The following is a 23,345-nucleotide window of genomic DNA, read 5'->3' as shown; positions in this document are numbered from 1 at the left end:
AGGCAGGAAACAACAACACAAGTAAGGATCTAGTCAGAACACAACAGCACAATCAAGGATATAGTCAGGACACAACAACACAAGTAAGATCTAATCGGGACAACAACACAAGTAAAGATCTAGTCGGGACAGCAACAGAAGTAAGGATCTAGTCAAGAGACGACAACAACAAAATTTAGGATCTAGACTGGACAACAACAAAAGCAAGGATCTAGTCAGGAGACAACAACACAAGTGAGGATCTAATCGGGACAACAACACAAGCAAGGATTAGTCAGGAGACAACAACACAAGTAAGGATCTAGTCAGGCCACAACAGCACAAGTAAGGATCTAGTCAGGAGGGGACAACACAAGTAAGGATCTAGTCATGAGACAACAACACAAGCAAGGATCTAGTCAGGAGACAACAACGCAAGTAAGTGCCAAAACACTAGGTTCAAGTCTGATGGGACAAAGGTGTCAACAAGCAGTGCACAAAGGCAATGCATTGGGTGCATAGAAGTGTTTTTTTTTATTTCATTAACACCACCAGATGTGGAGGCACTTATTTAATAACTATAGAAACGTGACGTATCTTAAAAGTTATCAGCTGCTTACAATGATCATATCAGCATGGATGGATGTGATCACCATAAGCGGTTTCCACTGTACTTCCATTTCTTTGTCTTAGTAGGGTAAAGATCGATTTTCCCCTTTGCCCGCAATGTCGAAAGGTTGACTTTGTCAGCTTCGATTCTTTTGTGTGCCCCTATTTGGTGGCACAATACAGGTGTTTTCAGTTGACACATTTTCATGTTGTCAGAGGACTGCATGAGTATATCAGATTGATTTGATTGAGGGTAACAAAATGTTAACAGCTCTGAAATTGCCGTCAGACTTGGCTAGCCAGTTAGCATTTTGTCAACTAGTTAGTATCTCCCTCTTAACACCTCAGTGCTTGTGGTGTGCGCTTATGATCTCCTTTGTTCATTCATTCATTCATTCATTCTCCGGGGTCGGGTCGCGGTGGCAGCAAGCTAAGTAGGGCACTCCAGACGTCCCTCTCCCCAGCAACGCCCTCCAGCTCCTCCTGGGGGATCCTGAGGCGTTCCCAGGCCAGATTGGACATGTAGTCCCTCCAGCGAGTTCTGGGTCTACCTGGGGGGGGGGGGGGTGATCGCATTTGTGTGCTTGAAATCATTCAGTGTTTATTATCTTTGTCTTGGTACAGGAACCCACTTTGCTCAGTAGTGCTACTAGTTCATCTTTAACACTAGAATGACAACGTGCTTGGATTTTCAATGTTTAATAACTTTGTAGAAAAAAAAGATGCAGACCTGCTGCTCCCTGAATTCTCCTAAAATTGCATATATTTGTATTAAAATGAGGTTTAGATCAATTGCACAAAAAAAGTCATTACCTAAAACGACCATGAGCCATCAAAATGTCCGCTCGTAATTTGCACGTGATGGTGTGTGTCATGTCAGTATTTATGGCATGTGTTGTTCGCATCATTTCCTGTGTGAAGTTCATTGCTGTGTCCTAGAAACACACTAGCATCCTCTAGTGCAGACAATTAGTCTAAACTTGATGTTTGATTATGTCCAACATGTCTGATTACAGACGCACCATAACTACCACAGAGGCTTTGCAGTATTTACAGGCGTTGGACAGCGGCCATTTTAAATTGTTTGAAAAATAGTATTAAAGTTGTTAAATGTTAATTTTGGTGTCAGTTGTTTCCTAACAGACATACTAACATATGCAATGCATTAATATCTCAACTGGATATTTATCTTGACACAATATAGAGTTTAAAAACCGGCAGTCATGTTGACCGCCCATGGTCATTTTAGGTAGGAGTGAAATCCCGGTCGTTGTTAATAATGTTGCAGTATCAGTATTTTGAGCAAATCAACACCTGTTGTATACTTTTAAATGCTGTGCACCCTCCTGAAATGCTAAATTGGCTTTGGTTGAAGTGCTTAATGTGGGCACGAATAGCCCTTTCTAAATTTAGTGATTCACTTGGCTTTGGATTTGTCTTGTGAGCTCCAGAAAGCTGTACATGACAACAGATGCCCAGCTTCTTCCCCACCCCCTCCTGAATGTGAAGCTACTGATGTAATTATCAAAGTCCTCTTTGTAAGCAGGAAAACAATCCATTGGAGCAGGTCAATTAGTGTTTTTAACAAGGTCATTGGCTGTGTGGTTCCAGAGAGAAAAGCTCATCTATCACTAAGACTTCCTGCTTGAAATAAAATGAATGGATGACCTGTGTCACAGGTTTTATCGAAGTGATGGAGACAGCCCTGGCGAATCAAGCACTGAGCCCTTATTCACTCTAAATAACAGTGGAACCAGTCGCACTCGCAGCTCTGACAGACCAGGGTAAGAATCTTTGTCTTCCTGTCCAGTTCAACAGCCCTGGTATTCTTTATCCTCATATCCACTATAGTGGTGATATAGAGACGGACCATGAAAATCGTAGTTCCTTATTAATTTCCATCACTCCAACCTGCTTGGCTCTTGGAATCATCCATACTAAATTGCAGTCTGGTTTGGCTTTTGGTACTGGCTCAATTACACTATTAATGAGGCGTGATATATGCTCATGGTTGGTCCATCAGTTGATGTCAACAGTGGTTGACACAAGAATAAAGCAGTAACCAAACTTGTTGAAGTTCAACTTTACAGACCAGTACACATTTGATAAAGTGACACCTTTACATAACTGAAATGAGTCTTTGGACCAATGTTGACATTTGGACATAACTTTTGTTAGTTCTAATTAGCTAGCAATTAGTAGTAGCATAATGGACAACAGAAGTAGTGATCTGTTGCTGTGGCATCACAGTGGCCATAAACTCAGCCCTGTTAGCTCAATATGCAATGGAAACAGATCAAGAACCATTTGGGGTCTGTTGAGGTCAACTGAGCATGCCCCAATACATCACAATTCTGGGTAGTGGAGATGAGCTAATAATGTATACTCATTGTTTTTCAGTCCAAATCGTTCTGGCTGGAGGCTGGATAGAGATATGGGTTTGATGAATGCCATTGGTCTTCAGCCGCGACATCCCACCCCTTCAGTGACATCACAAGGAACTCAGACGCCAATCGTCCAGCTGCAGAACGCAGAGACACAAACAGAGAGGGATTTATCAGAGCCCAGCAGCTCCCAGACTGCACTGAGTACTGACAGCTCAACTCCACATCTCATAGGAACATCCTGTGATGTTTTTCTGATAGACCTTACTGATTCTACACCTAATATACTACTGTCATATTTCCCAAGCGTTCCTACTGACTACAAAATATTCTACTATAGTCATATTTAATCTGATAATCCTTACTGATTCTGAACATTTTATGATAACTATTAATTCTATTATTTCCTACTGACTTAACATAGTACACGTCTATATTGTATTTCTTAAATATTCCCTACTGACTGTACACATACAATTCTATTGTAATTGTATCTTTTTCATTTGCTGTACACATGGATATACCACTGTACAGATTACATACTATGATCTGTCCTACTGACTGTATGCATAATATAGTACTCCAAGTTGAATCAGTTCATCTGGACACGATGTTTGAGAGAATCACTTAATCACTCATCTAAAACCCCTTCAGTCGAAACTGACTGCAGGTGTCACCACCCTTATAAACAATACAGTGGCATAACCACCCAAACCAATGACCAGTTTCATATACAAATATGGTTGTGACCTCTCCATCTGGCCACTCAATCATCCTCCATTTAATTGGCTCAATGATTCCTCCCTCTCCACCTCAAGCTGATGTGTGGTGAATGTTCTGGCGCAAAATGGCTGCCATGCATCACCCAGGTGGTGTTACACATTGGTGTTGGCTGAGGTGAGTTACCCCCTTCAATGTGAAGCACTTTGCGTGTCTAGAAAAGCGCTGTATAAATGCAATGATGATTATTATTATTATTAACTGGAGTTTCAATGGGGCGGCATAGTGGCGCAGTGGTTAGTGTGGTCACCTCACAGCAAGAAGGTCCTGGGTTCGAGCCCCGGGGTAATCCAACCTTGGTGGGTCATTCCAGGTCGTCCTGTGTGTGGAGTTTGCATGTTCTCCCCGTGTCTGCATGGGTTTCCTCCGGGGGCTCCGGTTTCCTCCCACAGTCCAAAGACATGTAAGTCAGGTGAATTGGCCGTAGGAATGAATGTGTGTGTGTGTGTATGTGTGTGTGTATCGGCCCTGTGATGGCCTGGCGGCCTGTCCAGGGTGTCGCCCTGCCTGCCGCCCAATGACTGCTGGAATAGGCTCCAGCATCCCCGCGACCCTGAGATCAGGATAAGCGGTTCGGATAATGGATGAATGGATGGATGGAGTTTCAATGGCCATGTGTACTATTCACAGAGGATTTGGGAATGTTTGCAATCACAGCATTGTAAGATGGAGACAGATGTACTCTTAGGGCACCCCCCCCCCAAGTTCAGGGTGATCTTTCCCTCTTCACATAGATAATAATAATAATAAATCAATCTTGTATAGCGCTTTTCTAGTACTCAAAGTCGCTTTACAATAAATGGGGTGAAACAAGACGACAGATGAACATAACACAGACATACAGGGGTGGATGGGAAGGGGGGCTACGAGAGGGAGAAGCGGCAGCCACACACGATGCTAGCAGTACTCTCCAGCTTGGACAGATATAAAGGGAAAGAAAAACAAACATAATAAATCACAGATGCAGGTCAAGCACTCAGTCCCCAGCCTGCCCCAGACCAGGGGTGTATGAGCGGACGGGGGGGGGGGGCACGAGAAGGCAATGGAGAAAAGGTGTGTCTTGAGACGGGATTGGAAGAGTGGGAGGGATTCTGAGTCTCTAATGATTTGGGGAAGTGAGTTCCAGAGCCTGGGAGCTGCTCTGGAGAAGGCTCGGTCACCAAAGCCGCGGAGGTTGGACCTGGGGGTGGAGAGAAGGGAGGCTGAGGTGGATCTGAGGGACCAAGAGGGTTGTTAGGGGGAGAGGAGATAGATTAGGTATGGGGGAACCGGTTTGTGAAGGGCTTTAGAAGTAAGAACCAGGATTTTGTAATTGATCTGGTGGGAGATGGGTAGCCAGTGGAGGTCTTTTAGGACTGGGGTGATGTGGTGCCAGGATTTGGTGAAAGTTAAAAGTCGGGCGGATGCGTTCTGGACCATTTGGAGTCTCTTGATAGAGCTAGCACTGATGCCATAGAGGAGTGAGTTGCAGTAATCAAGGCGGGAGGAGATGAAGACATGGATCAGTATCTCAGCTGCAGGGTGTGTGAGAGAGGATCTTATTTTTGCAATGTTGCGAAGGTGGTAGAAGGAGGATTTGACCATTTGGCGGATATGTGGCTCAAGGGAGAGGGTGGGATCAAGGATCACCAAGGTTGCGTGCCTGGGGGGAAGGGGAGACAGTAGTGCCATCGATGGTGAGTGCAAGATTGTTAATTTGGCTGAGAGTGGACTTGGAGCCAATAAAGAGGAGTTCAATTTTGTCACTGTTGAGTTTGAGAAGGTTTTGCTGCATCCAGACTTTTAACTGCAGACAGACAGGAGTCGATGTGAGAGAGGGGTGGATTGTGAGGGGATGTGGTGCTGAGGTATATCTGGGTGTCATCAGCATAATAGTGGAAGTCCAAGTTGAAATGGCAGAGAATCTGACCAAGAGGGAGGATGTAGATGATGAAAAGGAGTGGGCCGAGTACAGAACCTTGGGGAACACCAGAGATGGCCTCTTTGACTCCCCGTTCAAACCAGCTTTCCTCCCTATCAAGGATGTGCACATCCTCATCCTTTAATGAGTCGCCACTGGCCTGTAGATGGTGTAGACTGTGGAGCTCTGGTCTGTAGATGGTGTAGACTGTGGAGTCCTGGTCTGTAGATGGTGTAGACTGTGGAGTCCTGGTCTGTAGATGGTGTAGGCTGTGGAGTCCTGGTCTGTAGATGGTGTAGGCTGTGGAGTCCTGGTTTGTAGATGGTGTAGACTGTGGAGTCCTGGTCTGACGTGTTAGCTCTCCTGTCTTGTGTCATCCTCTTGGCCAGCATCTGTTTAGTTTCCCTGATGTACAAGTCGCGGCAATCCTCCTGGCACTTAACAGCTACACTATATTGCTCTGATTGTTCCGGGGGACCCGATCCTTGAGGTGGACCAACTTCTGGTGCAGCGTGTTTTGGAGTTTGAAAGCAGCTGAGACGTGGTGTTTGAAAATACACATCTCAACTGTTCTGACACTCCCACCACTTACAGAATCACCACTGGTTTACACTTAGACAGCTGTTGTCCTTCTTTTCTGTTCAATCAGCTGGTGCACTGTTTGGGCATTTTCCTGGCTTTGACAAACACCCAGTTAGGATAACCACATTTAACCAGTGCCTGTTTAATGTGGGATTTCTCTCCTTCCTTCCCTCCCTTATAAGGGTGGGGACACCTGAAGTCACTGTATTGTTTATAAGGGTGGGGACACCTGCAGTCACTGTATTGTTTATAAGGGTGGGGACACCTGCAGTCACTGTATTGTTTATAAGGGTGGGGGTACCTACAGTCACTGTATTGTTTATAAGGGTGGGGATACCTGCAGTCACTGTATTGTTTATAAGGCTGGGGACGCCTGCAGTCAGGTGAGACTGAAGAGGTCACTGAGATGATGATGAACTGTATCTGTCAACAAACGTTGTGTCCAGATGAACTGATTCAACTGGATTATTGAGCATGCATACAGACATAAATATTACTGTTTTCACATTTACTCTGATGTACTCTACACTGATAACCTGCAGTAGCACACTAACTTTTAGAGAAATTATTATCCTGTTATCAAAAAAGTTAAATTTTCTTCTGCCACTTAGTTCTCAACTTTAATTAGACTTCAGTTTCATGAGTTGAGCTCACTGTAAAACACCTTTGGCCTCCAGTCTTACTGAGAGTAATTTTACTTTGGGACCTCTTCTACATTGTATTATGTGATAAGCTAGTCTAAACCAATTTGAATGGGTCAAGTGATGGAAGCACATTGTTTTAACTGCAAGCATGTCTTGCTGTTTTCAGACAAATCACTTTTGTGAAATCAGAATCAGTGTGCTGCTTAGTCACATCAGCCTGTAAAGCTGTGCTGGGACAGTGGCTCTGTGGCTCGGCTGCCCTCACTCCCTGTGATCTACTGAGAGGGAGCTCAGACATGTTGCATGGTGATCAGTGTAATCAACATTCCAGTAATCAACTGGTTTGGGTATCTGTGTTGACATTTATCAATGGCGGTTTACCAGTGGTCAGTTAAGCTTTCAGTTCCCATCATGATCCATATTTTATCTTCTCTTGGCAGGCGTTCTTCATGAGGGCCCGTCCACAAGCCGTGGAACAGGAGGAACCCTGGAGCTTTCTCAGAATGCTAGAGTTGATGATGGACCCCAGGTGGAAACATCAACACAGGCCAACACATCCACAGCTTCTATTGGTAACCTCTAATTCTGTGCTATTGGCCATTATGTTTTCTTTAGTGTTTTATTCATAAAGTGTATCCCCACTACTGCCAGCAAGGCTTGGGTATTGAGAACCATTTCTGGCTTGGAACTGGTTCCTAGTTTCCATGTACCAGGTTGTTCATTAATTAACATAAGTTTCGAAGCAGCTTATTGAATCCTGAAAGTGTAGTATCAGTCACATTCACAAAACCAGTGAAATACATCAGCCCGGTATCAATGCAGTTTGTGAAATATTCACGACATTTAATCTATTTATTTGTGTACACGGACACGAATTTTCCTTTTTTTTTCGTGACACTCAGCACGACTTTCAAACTTGCTGAGGATCATGGGTAGGCTAACGTAGCTTTCCGCTACTGAAAACGACCAAAACAAGCTTGATTTCTCAGAATCAAAGGAGAAATAATGAAAACGGATGGGCGTAACATTAGCCTGTCATATTGAGAAATGTTAAAGATGTCTTTAAAATCCACTGGACGATTGTCTCCAGCCCTAACCCTAACCTATATACGGCTTCTGCGCTCCCGAGTCCCGATTAATTAAAAAAAAAATGTGGTGCAGACACGAAACAGCCTTCCAACTGAAATACAGTTGTATTTCGTGCTGATCAGCATGTTTTTTTTTAAATACGTGTTGCACAGCACGAATCCATAGATTAATCATTCGTGTCTATGACATGAAAAGACGTGATACTGTGTTGAATACATTTAGCATTTAAGTAATAAAAGTCACCTTTTACATATATGAAAGTACAGTCAACTGCCTGGACCTGGTCACCAAACATCTCTATCGCTGTCACAGAAAGGTGAATCAGTTCATCTGGACACGATGAGAGAAACGTTTCTTCATCATCATCTAAGTGACCTCTTCAGTCTCACCTGACGGCAGGTCACCCTTATACGCTTATAAACAATACAGTGGCATAACGATTGAAAACAACCATCTGTTTTGTCTGTAAGTTGCTGTGACCATTAACTAACAGTTACAATGGCAATGTATGCTATTCAGAATCAAAGTCATGTTTACTGGCCATGTAGGTTTGCACTACATGGAATGTGACTCTGGTTTTGTGGCTCTCTCGGTGTACTTAACTTAGAATAACAACACTACAACACAACAATCCTCACATATATACACAAGGACTAACTTATACAGGTGAAATAATAGGTGATAAAGTGCAGTGCTGCAGAGAATATATCAGAGATGCTGAAATACATGTTAGTAGCTTACTTAGTACATACATGTCTGAGGTAGATGTACATGACAGAGTGTACAAGTATACGTGAACAAGCTCAAATCTTGAACATAGGACATTGCAGTCTGTTGGTAAGTGATTTAAATTTGATTCAGATTTAGGCCGTTAATCAGGCTTTGTTGGGCTGAGCACTTGCTAGTTTCACTCTCTGAGCTCCCAATAGGTGGGTCAGCTGACACGGGTCATGCCCTCTATTGCTTCCTTTGTTGTGAAAATCAGATGGGGGCGGGATTTTCACCAACAGCTTATAATAGAGATTGAAGTAAACCCAGCAGAACAAGCTCTGCTCTTGAAAATAGGAGATTGCAGTCGTTTGGTAAGTGATAGGAAACTTGTTTTGATTTGGATATAGGTCGTGTCAGGCATGATTGGGCTGAGCACTTGCTAGTTTCACTCTCTGAGCTCCAATAGGTGGGTCAGCTGACACAGGTCGCACCCTCTATTGCTTCCTTTATTGTGAAACTCAGATATGGGCGGGTTCAGCTGTGGTACTTCCTGGTATTTAGACCAAACAGGGTAAAGACCTGAGAGTCTACCTGTGCGAGTCAGAGCAAGGACACCAACTGGTAATTCCCTTTTCTGCTATTTTCTCTCATTACCTGCCTCACCCACCATGTGCTACAAAGACATCCCTGTCATTCAAGGTTATCGAAAACATCGCATCTGTCGCAGATAATGCAACCCTGAGAACCTCTATTGACTCAGGAAAGCCTCCTCTACTCACTCCTCCTTTACTTTTGGCTTATGGAATTGCCAATCGGCTGTAAATAGAACATAATTTATCCAAGGACTTGCTAATCTCTCAGACATTCAAGTACTAGCCCTGACCGAAACCTGGATACGTCCAGAAAACACTGCCACACCAGCCGCACTCTCTGTTGACTCTGCTTTCTCACACATGCCCTGTTCTGTTGGGCGTGGAGATGGTACAGGTGTCCCCATTTCCAAAGACTGGAAATTCACTAAGCTTTCTCCACTAAGCAACAACTGTGTTTGGCTAGAGATGCTGGTCAGTCCTCAGCTTTATTGCTGCTAGATTTGTCAGCTGCCTTTGACACGGTTAACCACCAAGTCCTCCTCTCCACACTCACTGAGCTTGGTATCTCAGGATCTGCCCTCCGCTGGTTCATGTCCTACCTCTCAGGGAGATCTTTCAGAGCATCTCGGAGGGGAGAAGTCCAAACAGCACAGCTTATCCACAGTGGTACCTCAAGGATCAATGCTCGGTCCCCTTCTCTTCTCAATATACACCACCTCACTTGGTGCAATCATCCGCTCCCGTGGTTTCTCATACCATTGCTATGGTGATGATACCCGGCTCTTCCTATCATTCCCGCTAGATGACCTCACAGTCTCGGCACAGATATCGTCATGCCTTGCTGATATCTCTGTATGGATGAAAGAACGCCACCTTCAGCCTAACCTATCTAAGACTGAGCTCCTTGTCATCCCAGCCAGTCCATCCTTACAACAACAGATCAATATCCAGCTCGAATTAACTCACCTCATACCCACAAAGTCTGCCTGAATCCTGGGTGTCATGACTGATGACCAACTAATCTCTAAGGTTCACATGGCCTCGATTGCTTGGTCATGCTGATTTGCCCTGTACAACATCAGGAAAATTAGACCCTACCTGTCTGAGCATGCAGCACAACTCCTGGTACAGGCTCTTGTAATATCTCGCGTTGACTACTGCAACTCCTTACTGGCAGGTCTCCCTGCATGCACTTTCAAACCTCTGCAAATGATCCAGATTGCGGCAGCACGTCTGGTCTTCAACCAACCCAAAACAGCACATGTCACTCCGCTGTTCATATCCTTCCACTGGCTCCCAGTTGCTACCTGCATCAACTTCCAAACCTTGATGCTTGCTTACAAAACAGCAACTAAAACAGTTCCCACCTACCTGAACTCCCTCATTCAGGTCTACACTCAGTCCCACTCACTGCGCTCTGCCAGTGAAAGGTGCTTGGCAATTCCGCCACAACGAGGCCCTAAGTCACTAGCCAGACTCTTCTCTTCTGTAGTTCCCCGGTGGTGGAACGCGTTACCAAACTCCATTCGATCCACTGAGTCCCTCTCCATCTTTAAGAAGAACCTAAAGACCCAGCTTTCTCCAACACCTCCACACCTGATGGTATTAATATACAGTGCATCCGGAAAGTATTCACACCCCTTCACTTTCCCCACATTTTGTTATGTTACAGCCTTATCCCAAAATGGATTAAATTCCTTTTTTTCTCATCAATCTACACACAATGTCCCATAATGACAAAGTGAAAAAGGTTTTGTAGAAATTTTTGCAAATTTATTAAAAATAAAAAAACTGAAATATTGCATGTACATAAGTATTCACACCCTTTGCTATGACACTCAAAATTGAGCTCAGGTTCACCCGGTTTCCACTGATCATCCTTGAGATGTTTCTACATCTTGATTGGAGTCCACCTGTAATAAATTCCATTGATTGGACATGATTTGGAAAGGCACACACCTGTCTATATAAGGTCCCACTGTTGACAGTACATGACAGAGCAGAAACCAAGCCATGAAGTCAAAGGAATTGTCTGTGGACCTCCGAGACAGGATTGTATCGAGACACATATCTGGGGAAGGGCACAAAATAATTCTACAGCTTTGAAGGTCCCGAAGAGCACAGTGGTCTCCATCATTCGTAAATGGAAGACATTTGGATCCACCAGGCCTCTTCCTAGAGCTGGCCGCCCAGCCAAACTGAGCAATCGGGGGAGAAGGGCCTTGGTCAGGGAGGTGACCAAGAACCCGATGGTCACTCTGACACGAGCTCCAGCGTTCCTCTGTGGAGATGGGAGAACCCTCCAGAAGGACTACCATCTCTGCAGCACCATCTCTGTTAAGCAAACTTCTGAAAAGTAAAAATATGAAATGCAAATCTGTTACACATGAACAGGACTGTGACATTAAAAACACTTGAAGGAAAGCAGAGGAGTTGACCAGCCCACTGTATACATCAGTTTTTCCTTGTGTGTATGAAAAGCCTCCTGGGAATTTAGGCAAGCATAAAAGTTTTAATATGACATTTGTTCATATATATATATATGTATATATATCTTGGCATTTCTATACAGTTTGACTTTTAAGCAATTTTGAAATCAGCATATGACTATCCTCATGAACTAACAGCACCGCCGTACTCACTCACACCCTGGTTACATCCCGTATGGACTACTGCAATTCTATCCTCTTTGGTCTTCCCCTCAAGTGTCTTCATAAACTTCACTTGGTCCAGAATCCAGCTGCCCGTATCATTACCAGAACTCCTTCCATAGATCACATCACTCCTGTTCTTCAGCAACTCCACTGGCTCCTTGTTAAATACCGTATTGACTTCAAGATCCTGCTCCCCACCTTTAAGGCCCTTAATAACTTAGCTCCTTCATATTTTTTCTGAACTCCTTTATATCCACACGTCCTCCTGCACTCTCAGATCCTCTTCTGCTCTCCAACTTACTATACCATCAGCCCGCTTGACTACCATGGGGTCTAGAGCCTTCAGTCATTCTGCTCTCCGCCTATGGAGCTCTCTCCCACAAGACATTCACAACGTTGACTCTCTTTCAGCCTTCACATCCCATCTCAAAACACACCTTTTCACACGGCATATTCAATCTGACCCACGCTTCATTGAGTTTTGTGCAGGTGATGATTTTATACTTATCTGTTTTGTTAACTTTTCATTGTCTGCCCTGCTTTGTTTTGATTTTATGCTGTCTGATACAGTGCTGCGGGTTTTTTTTTACTGTGTTCTGTAAGGTGTCCTTGAGTGCTCTGAAAGGCGCCCACAAATAACTTGTAAAATAAATGTATTATTAAAAATGCAGCAACTGTTGTGCAATGTGGAGTCAAACATTTTCATCAGGGTGGCTGTCTACTAATGATAATTTTATTTGTATAGCACTTTTCAAGTTAGGCGCACAAACTGCTTCCCAAAGACAGCATAAATAGAAGTAAAACACAAGAACAGCACAGGAAAAAACACAGGAATGGCAAAATACAAGCACACAATTAAGACCATATAAAAGAAATGTGAAAGTAAATCATCCAGAAGGTAGAATAAGTGGAACTATTAAAATAAACTTAAAATCAGGTGGTTGCACAGCAGAGATGTATTATGTGAACAAATGAGACTAGCTGTTAGATGTCTGTGAATGTTCTCATTCATCCAGGTCATGGTTATCCAAAGGAGTTGAATCAAGTGCAACTGGACTTGGTATATATCCGTGAAGACGTTTCGCCTCTCATCCAGGAGGCTTCCTCTTGGATGAGAGGCGCGAACTGAGGAAGAACTGAGGAAGCCTCTTGGATGAGAGGCGAAACGTCTTCACGGATATATACCAAGTCCAGTTGCATTTGATTCAACTCCTTTGGACTAGCTGTTAGGCGAAAAGGCAAGTGTGTAAAAATGTGTTGTGAAGACAGGATTTAAAAGCAGAAACTGTGAACAGTGTCAGCAGATCGAATACTACCTGGAAGAGTGTTCCAAAGCTGAGGTGCCAGTACAGCAAACACTCGATCATCCTTTGACCTTAACCTCAACTCTGGAACAGCTAGCAGGCCTAACCCAGTAGATCTGAGAGGCCTTTTTGGACACTAAGGAGTTAAGAGTCCATGGATGTACTCCAGCACCTGGCCAGGGAAAGCCTTGTAATTCATGAGTAAGAGTTTTAAATCGATTCTAAAAGAAATTGTTAACCAGTGCAAGGAGGCTAAAACTGGGGTGATGTGAGAAGAACGTTTGGTCTTCGTCAGAAGTCTGGCTGAAGAGTTCTGCACAATCTGAAGTTGAGCTACATCTCAGGCACTAAGGCAGGTAAACAGGGCATTACAATAGTCCAGGTATGAGGAAATTAAAGCATGAATAATTTTCTTTGTATTGCTAAAAGATAGCATTGCTCTGATCTTGAAAATATTCCTGAGTTGGAAGAAACATGATTGTACCAATTTTTTTGTTTGTCCAAAGCTTATCTCACTGTCGAAGATAACACCCAGGTTCTTAGCAGTGTCCCTAATATTTGGTATAAGGGGACCAAACAGTAGTCGTTGGACTTGATTACGGAGGTGCTAAGGGCCAATAATAAGCACCTCTTTTTTTGTCAGAGTTTAACTATAAAAGGTTTTGTGACAACCAGTCTCAGCTCCGTGGTGTGGCCACCTTGTTGCATTCCGTCGGTTTAATGGAGAGACATAACTGTGTATCATCAGCATAACAGTGAAATGAGATGTTGTGGCGATGAATGATATGACCTAATGGTAGCATATACCGAAAGAACAGAATTGACCTTTCGCAAAGTACCACCCCAGAACGGTGCTTGTCCAATCCTACTACCTTAGCAACGGTTTCTATGTGAGGGAGGTCTGTCAAGCTTTCAAACAGACAGCAAAATACTGAAACGGTGTGCCTATGGGATCTGCAAATCGGATACTCTGAAAAGTTTGGAGGGGGTGTAATTTTCTTTCACTTCCCGAAACCAAAAACGCAAGAAGCGCAGTGTTGGCAATGGATTTGGCAGTATAGCAGACCCCGTGGCCAGCTTAATCAATCCAAAATCAACAAAAATACCTGTCTGCTCCAAGCTAAGCTTGCTACTAGCTACTATTGATAGCTAATATAGCTAACATATTATTACTGTTACTTTTACCCACGCAATGATTATCAACATATCAACAACGTATTACTGACCAACAAAATAACATTATTAATGTACCTGCTGAATGTACCAGCTTAGTCTGTGGCCAGAGATTCCTAATTTGATAGCTAATTATAGCTAGCCCGCTAACATAGCTTTGTTATGCTAGTCACAGGTTAGCCAGGTTCCACCTTTCATTTCAGAGCATCAAGACCCGCGGGGAGGGTCGGCTGGGAGGGTCTCTGGCCAGTCTGACCTCCCCATATCCGGCCTATTTTAAACGTTTCTCCCCCTCTGGGAGCTCCAGGTAGGGACCGGCCGTTCGGAAAAGTTATCCCGCCCGAGGAGGTATATCGTTTGCCTTATTTTGTAGATAATACTGGTTCTGGTCCGAAGCTAAAACAAAATTATGGGGCAGTTCCCCCGGCCCCGGGGCATGTCCCTGGCTGCCCTGCGGCCCCCAGGAGCCCATACAGGACCCCCGAATAAGCCTGGATAAAAGAACGCCATGGGGAACCTTGGCCAAAGTCAAAACTATAATACAGTGACGTTGACAGTGGATTATTGATTATTTCAATTATAATTATTAATAATTATTAATTATTTCATTTTCAACATGTGCCTGAACATTGTTTTTAATGACAATAAACTGAATTGAATTATAAATATACCAATAACAGCTGAAATATCTAACTTACCCTACAGTGCAAGAGCCCAATTGGTCCACAATGTGTTTCAGAATTAGTTGATGGGGCTTCTCATTCTTTGATTGCGACCGGTAAGCTTTACCCGCACCTCCAGTCGCACCCGGCAGCCCGGAGTCCACGCAAGTCAGTTTTACTGTTAATATTCTGAATGTACCCCTCCTGCATACTGTAGCCTCTTCTGCCTTTCCCGGGACAATATTCAGGATGAATTACTCCAAAATACATCACGTATTTTCTCTGGGAATGCGCTGATTTCTTCCTTCATGTTTTGGGGTTTTCTGGCTACTTCCTGGATGGTTCTGAAAAGCTTGATGGGCATAGCAACAGTAACTAAGGGGGGGCAGGACTTTGCAAAAGGTCAGTTTGTCCAAGAATTGATCCTTGAGGTACATGTCACAGGTTATCTGTGCAGATAAAGAGATGAATAACAATCGAAACACAACATTTTCTATTTATGTATCTGTTTTATATTCATTTATTTATATGGATGCTACACATTGGTGGTGGTTGAAGTGAGTTACCCCCTTCAATGTGAAGCACTTTGGGTGTCTAGAAAAGCGCTATATAAATGTAATTAGTATTATTATCATTATTATTTGACAGATAGGAGGAGAACCAGTCCAGGGCCATTCCAGTAATGTCCATCAAATCCTTAAGTCTGTTAATTAGCGTAGCATGATCGATGGTGTCAAATGCTGTGCTAAGGTCAAACAACACTGATACAGAGCAGTGTCCAGAGTCTGCAGCCATTAATAAGTCATTTGTAAACCTTACAAAGCTGTTTTGGTGTGTGTAGCTTGAGAAATCCTGATTGAAATTTCTCAGAAATGCTGTTATTAACAGCCTCCAGAAGTCAAAGTGGGTGGGCATAGTGTTCCTTTTAATGCAACAATGAGGTCCTTATGCTAACATTTCCAGACTTAAGTGCTCATTCCGGGGTCTGATTGCAGCACGCCTTTGGAATACTACAGATCATCTGCAGCTATTAGTTTTTCACATTAATCTTGTGTGGATGACCTTGAGGTTCTCCTGGGTGTTTGCCTCAGGTCTCAGAAATTGTTCTCCATCCCTCCAGTTCTTACTTGTCTCTATTATTATGTCCATATTATTTTGGTTTTTCTTCTTCTGCTGATTCAGGACTGCCATAGACTTTTACCAGGTATTAATATCTTTGTGCTTGTATTTACATATAGTTCTTTAATGGTGGTAAGTGACTTATCATTTTGAGAGGTTCACTTGCAATACACAATATATAATGAACTAAACTTTTAAAGCTATTTTGTTTTCACAACTGATGCATTTCCTGCTCCACAATCCAGGTGAGACTTCAGAATTCGGTTCAGGGGAAGACGCTCTAGCACGGATTCGACGGCTGATTGCTGAAGGCGGTATGACTGCTGTGGTCCAGAGGGAGCAGAGCACCACCATGGCCTCCATGGGTGGCTTTGGCAACAACATCATCGTAAGCCATCGAATCCACCGAGGCTCTCAGACAGGGGCAAGCCGGCCTGCTGCTGACTCTTCTTCACCAGTCTCTTCTTCATCAGGTCCCCAGACCACTGACCCTTTGGAACAGAGACAGGTGTCTGTGTGGGGTCTTCCGGCACAGCCTGAACTCCAGCCTTCATCAGGGCCTGTTGATAACGTATTTGACAGAGCACATGCAGACAGTGACTCCTTAGCAGGTCCTTCATCTTCATCCTCTCGCAGTCCCCTGCCCAACAGCAACAATAACCACGTTAGCCCTGACAGTTTTTCTGGCAACCCTTACAGTAGGTAGTTACCCTTCTGGCCAAGAGGAGAGCACTGGCCAATCGGTACTGTCCAGCTAGATAAGTGGGTTGGCCGCTCCCACTCAAAGCCTTATCTCACATAGAATGGGTGCTGCTTTGGGTCTCCCACCCAGAAAAAAAGGAACACAAGAACCCAAATCCCATCCAGACCTCCCCACTTCACTTCCTCTGCACTTTGTCTACCACCATTGTTCCATGTCAGAAAGGGCTGCTAATAGAATGACGGCCAGCCAACGCTGAGCTTCTCTCTCTTTCTCTGCCTGTTGTCTTTTTGCATCTGCATTATGGAAAAGTTATCCTCTCGTCAAAGTGCCATGAAGAGGGGTGGGGGTATCATACACATACACAATTAACGTGCTGCATTCGGTGCCATGTGATATTGAACTTGATGTGAAATTGTGTGTGATGGAAGTGTAAAGTAAGTGAATTGAGCACTGCTTTTTTTTTTGTACCATGTGTAACTGATATGTGATCATGTTGAAAAACAGTTGGCGTGTGACCATGGTGGATGACTGTACTAACTAATCTACTGCATGTTTCAACAACGTTGCAAGAAAACAGCAACGCAAGAGGCTCGACACAAGAACCTTTTCCTGTAAGGGGACCTCTCCATCCTCACCCATGCAGTTGCACTAGTATGTTGGGTGCCAAGAGCTAGGTGTGTGTGTGTGTGTGTGTGTGTTTGTGTGTGTGTGTGTGTGTGTGTGTGTGTGTGTGTGTGTGTGTGTGTGTGTGTGTGTGTGTGTGTGTGTGTGTGTGTGTGTGCTAGTACTGTATGCGTGTATGTAGAGGTAATGTGTATGCCTTGCATTTGTGTGGAAGTATGCAGTACTGTGTGTAGTCGTAGTTCTTGTGTGTTTGTATGTAACTGAAGTATGCGTTTGCCATGGGGGTGTCTATGAGGCATATGTAGCATCTCATAAGTCTGATCTCTTCTGCCTGTGGGCGTGGCCTTTGGTTGTGGGCGTGGCCTTTGGAGTGCTCTGACTGGACCTTATTGGCTGCTCAAACCCTGACTCCTATAACAGGAAACTACAAGGAAAACTTGAATATTTGATCAAGCGCTACTTCTCTCCCGGCGTTTTGTGGACTGTCAGGCTCCATCATTTCAGTGCTGTTTTTTATTCGGAACGCGCGCTCGGCCGCTCCCTTGCAGGCTGCCGCGCGGTTCTGTACTGACAATGTTCAGGGTGTGTATGGGGTGGGATTTAGTTTGCCACCTTAAAGGACCTATGAGAACAGTTAGGAGTGTTTGTGTAATTCAAGACAAAGCTGTTTACTTTTTCTTTTTTTTTAACTATTTCTTCAGGTTAGTCACACTGAGCAGCCGCATGCAAAAAAAACATTTGCTAGCACTGTTTTAGTGGCAGGAAAGCAAAAAGAAGTTAAAAGAACCAAGTGATTTAAATGCTCCTCCTGGCTGTACTTGATCAACATTTTAATGAGCAACTGATTTGACTGAGCTTCTGTCTGTCTGTCTGTCTGTCTGTCTGTCTGTTGGTGTGTGTATTTATGTGTGCACTGGGGGAACAGGGATCATTCACAGATCATTGGGCCACCAACACATTTGCAATATTGCAATGGGCATACAAGGGTAAAATTGCTTTACCAAATATTACTGCTATATCAAACCATCAAGTTTGTACAATTCAGATACTAATCTTTGCTTTGACTTTTATGTGATGTAATTAAAGAACTTTGACAGTTTTTGTGACGAGGTGGCATCGTTAAAGCATCCGGTTTGTGCTGGTCCTTCAGAAGCTCCTCAACGTATTTGACTTTAGCAGGCGAGGCGGGGACCTGTGCAGTACCAGTAAGTCTCACAGATCAATAAAAGGAATTGCGCTGACGTCTAATTCTTGTATTTTGAGGACTTATACAAATTACTTGGACACCAGGGTCAACACTGTACTGCCTGCACTTTGCAGGCCTGCTTAAAGGCTCACCGGATCACGGTTCCCACATGTTTTGGCCGGAAAGAAGTTGGCTGACTGGAAAACCGTCACCTTTAGATGAGATGCAGGTCAGTGGGGTAAAGGCAGGGTGTCATAAAACCGTGACCTTACATTCTTCAACAGACTAATTATTTACCCACACCAATACTGAACTAGAAGAGTGCAGATCTCCGACAGGCGTATCGCCCCTTCTCCGGTGCTCAAACTTGGGGTGAAAAATCAGCTGAGGAATTAGCGCTCAATTGCAGTACGAAAGCGGTTTTTCAAAGGTTTTTGAGTCACCGCAACCATGAGAGGTCCTGGGTCTTGCAGCCACGACTGCACGAGACTCACCAGGCCGACAGGCGCTGACAGGTGCGCCAGATCAGCAGCGGACAGAAACCAGCCTTTCTTTGCTGCCATTGTGAGACTTGTGCAGCGCCCGAGTTGACTGGTCAGGAAATATGGAAACAGGTTTTAATGTGCAGCTAAAAAACCTAGCTAATAAAAACTTAGGCTGCGCATGTAGAGCGACAGGCTTTCTACATGCGCAGACTCCCTAGATGCGCAGCCTCTCTACATGCCTCTCTACATGCGCAGCCTCTCTAGACGCGCAGCCTCTCTACATGCGCAGACTCCCTAGATGCGCAGCCTCTCTACATGCCTCTCTACATGCGCAGTCTCTCTAGACGCGCAGCCTCTCTACATGCGCAGCCTCTCTAGACGCGCAGCCTCTCTACATGCCTCTCTACATGCGCAGCCTCTCTAGACGCGCAGCCTCTCTACATGCCTCTACATGCGCAGTCTCTTTAGACGCGCAGCCTCTCTAGACGCGCAGCCTCTCTACATGCGCAGCCTCTCTAGACGCGCAGCCTCTCTAGATGCGCAGCCTCCTTAGATGCGCAGCCTCCCTAGACAAGCAGCCTCCCTAGACGCGCAGCCTCTCTAGACGCGCAGCCTCTCTAGATGCGCAGCCTCTCTAGACGCGCAGCCTCTCGACGCGCAGCCTCCCTAGACGCGCAGCCTCTCTAGACGGGCAGCCTCTCTAGACGCGCAGCCTCCCTAGACGCGCAGCCTCTCTAGACGCGCAGCCTCTCTACATGCGCAGCCTCCCTAGACAAGCAGCCTCTCTAGACGCGCAGCCTCTCTACATGCGCAGCCTCCCTAGATGCGCAGCCTCCCTAGACGCGCAGCCTCTTTAGACGCGCAGCCTCTCTACATGCGCAGCCTCCTTAGATGCGCAGCCTCCCTAGACGCGCAGCCTCTCTAGACGCGCAGCCTCCCTAGACGCGCAGCCTCTCTAGACGCGCAGCCTCTCTACATGCGCAGCCTCCCTAGACAAGCAGCCTCTCTAGACGCGCAGCCTCTCTACATGCGCAGCCTCCCTAGATGCGCAGCCTCCCTAGACGCGCAGCCTCTCTACATGCGCAGCCTCTCTAGACGCGCAGCCTCTCTAGATGCGCAGCCTCCTTAGATGCGCAGCCTCCCTAGACAAGCAGCCTCCCTAGACGCGCAGCCTCTCTAGACGCGCAGCCTCTCTAGACGCGCAGCCTCTCGACGCGCAGCCTCCCTAGACGCGCAGCCTCTCTAGACGGGCAGCCTCTCTAGACGCGCAGCCTCCCTAGACGCGCAGCCTCTCTAGACGCGCAGCCTCTCTACATGCGCAGCCTCCCTAGACAAGCAGCCTCTCTAGACGCGCAGCCTCTCTACATGCGCAGCCTCCCTAGATGCGCAGCCTCCCTAGACGCGCAGCCTCTTTAGACGCGCAGCCTCTCTACATGCGCAGCCTCCTTAGATGCGCAGCCTCCCTAGACGCGCAGCCTCTCTAGACGCGCAGCCTCCCTAGACGCGCAGCCTCTCTAGACGCGCAGCCTCTCTACATGCGCAGCCTCCCTAGACAAGCAGCCTCTCTAGACGCGCAGCCTCTCTACATGCGCAGCCTCCCTAGATGCGCAGCCTCCCTAGACGCGCAGCCTCTCTACATGCGCAGCCTCCTTAGATGCGCAGCCTCCCTAGACGCGCAGCCTCCCTAGACGCGCAGCCTCCCCTCGCACTAATGCGACCAAATCTAATACGACCTTGCACTTGCCAAAAAAAAAGGCTTGCTATGCGACCAGTGTGGTCCAATCCTGGCCCATTCCTCATGGTCATCAGATCGGAGAGCTGGGCAAGCTGTCTACACACGCAGGCGCGGCTCAGCTGCGCCCTGGGGACTCGGGCTTGGCGCCAACGCGAGTATGCCCAACTAAACGGTGTTTGACTGCGATCATTTGTTCTCTTATTAGTATTTAGTGTCGTCAGCCAGGATCAGCAGTCAGGAACAATTATCTATCATGTACTTGCGTACACATGACATGGCATGACAGACATGACATGACATGGCATGACATGACATGACATGACATGGCATGACATGACATGTCGTCCCCAGCCCACAGCAGTGCAGCACAAAAACACGCATCCAAAACGTCCGGAAAACAACGCCACCAAAAACACAAACCCAGAGAGAACACGGCAAAAACACACAGGCAGGTAACAACACGGTCCACTCAGGGCACCACAGTCCAAAGTTCCGCTGTCCAGAGAACGAACCGACGCCAGCCAGGGTGAGTGTCGCAACTGCCGGTCTGCATGGGCTAGCGGTTAGCTTAGCCGGCCCCGCTTCCGCGTCCTGTCAGACCGCCCTCGGTGTTTCCTCTTGGCACAGCCCCGGGCAGGGCCGTGGACCCCGGGTCCTCAGGACGTGGCAGACCAGGCTCTCCCAGCCGATCCAGCGCCGGCTCTTCCAGCCATCAAACGAAATCGACAATCAAAATAAAAAGCTCCACACGATGACACAAGCTTAGACTTAGACAAAGCCGCGGCACAGTCGGTACGTACTGGCTGAAGCCGCTGCAAACGTGAGTTCGCGCCGCCATCTTCCATCTTCGTCCAAACTCCGTTAATGACGGTTGGTCACATCGCTGCCCGGTCAGAGTCAAGCGGCTCCCCCAGCGTCTCATAGTGTAGCGCGCTGGCGTGGCCGCTGGAGGCTGGAGGCAGGGGGCAGGGGGCAGGGGGCAGGAGGAAGGGGGCAGGGGGCTGGAGGCTGGAGGCAGGGGGCAGGGGGCAGGAGGCAGGGGGCAGGGGGCAGGAGGCAGGGGGCAGGGGGCAGGGGTCTCGTCGGAATGGCAGGCAGCTCCCTTGTCCCACATGTTGAAGCAATACTTATTTTTAACACGACTCTTTACTGTCCATCCTCTCACTCAAGTCCATTCTCGTCCCCCTCACCGCCTGCCTCTGTTCTCGTGATATCTTCCACTATACTACATCTTTCGTTAGAATTACAATTGTCCTTACTTTAACATCGACATAAAACTAACGACTAATGATAAATGAATTGTCTTGGTTTGTTTGTTGTTGTTGTTTTGGGTTTTTTTTGCCATTCTCAAACATAAACATAGACATATTGGAACAGTTCTGTTAATCTGATTTCTATTCTTAAACCAACATATTTCAAATATGTTCCAAATCAATCTAAAATCTCAATATTCAATAAAGCCGCTTTTTTCTTAAAGCTAACTTAAACAGATTTGGTTTCTTTCGCCTGGGTTTCTTAATGAAGTGTCTCTGTATCAGGCTGGCTTCTTGATAATTCTGCCACTTCTGGTGTCACTGATGATCTGGCTTCCTGTGGGCACTCTGCTGGAGCGCTCACAGCATCCTGTGTCATATTCATTGATATGGGATAATGAATTAGGCAGTTTTCTCAGATCATTTGTCTTTAATGAACTCCATCGGGCTTCCCCATGACATCTCTGACCTCAAGTACTTCCGTACGTCATATGTCATATCCTGTCGTATCAACTGTAACGTGATAGGTTACAGGAATACTACGTCTCCCTTCTTAAAATAAAATGCCTTCATAACATACAACACATTTGGCATCAATCGCATTTCTACTGCCCAGTAAGTAAACCCTGTTATGACATAAGTGCATTATTCTAAACATGCACATTTTTTAAAACACTAAATATTTCAAGGCAACAGTGAAAACATAACGTGTTATTTAAAAAAAAAATTTTTTTTAGCATATGATAAACAGAACACTCGAACGAGGTATACCCTTTAGGTAAGTAGGTAGGATAAAGAGGTAAGTATCGTATTCAAATCTTGCATTCAGTATGGTCAGTGCAATTCAAAATACAACATAAGCAAGATAAACAGGTAGTAGTAAACTTTAACTCTTGCATTTGGCATGTTCAGTGCAATTCAGAAAGTGTAACATTCGACATAATGATTATACATGTCTTTTAACAAATGTCCATAGGGCAGCGATCCGCCTACACCCTTTACATCTACAGGTCAAGGACTTTTCTTGGGTTAACTGCACGTCTAAACCTGGTACTGTACGTGTCTGAAGATGTAGTGTCCAGTGTTGATGTCCCTTGTTCTGTACCATCATTTGGTTCTGGCTGTACTTCACAGCTTGTGTGTGTAGTGTTGTCCTTTGACTGTAGCAGGTGATGA

The 23,345-nt window shown here is 45.6% G+C and overlaps 1 protein-coding gene across 1 annotated transcript in view; it reads left to right on the top strand.

Moving 5' to 3' along the window:
- ambra1b (autophagy/beclin-1 regulator 1b) overlaps window positions 1-18,747 on the top strand; it is a 133,171-nt gene extending 114,424 nt beyond the window's left edge. Inside the window, exons 16-19 of the mRNA XM_056281843.1 lie at window positions 2,268-2,372; window positions 2,989-3,176; window positions 7,319-7,450; window positions 16,429-18,747. Of these exons, the coding sequence (XP_056137818.1) occupies window positions 2,268-2,372; window positions 2,989-3,176; window positions 7,319-7,450; window positions 16,429-16,889 (886 nt within the window). The 3' untranslated portion in view covers window positions 16,890-18,747. The remainder of the gene's footprint in view (window positions 1-2,267; window positions 2,373-2,988; window positions 3,177-7,318; window positions 7,451-16,428) is intronic.
- Window positions 18,748-23,345: the final 4,598 nt, after the last annotated feature.

The sequence above is a fragment of the Lampris incognitus genome, chromosome 6 (genome assembly GCF_029633865.1).
Source record: "Lampris incognitus isolate fLamInc1 chromosome 6, fLamInc1.hap2, whole genome shotgun sequence".
Classification (NCBI taxonomy): domain Eukaryota; kingdom Metazoa; phylum Chordata; class Actinopteri; order Lampriformes; family Lampridae; genus Lampris; species Lampris incognitus.
This window is presented reverse-complemented; position numbering and strand designations above follow the sequence as displayed.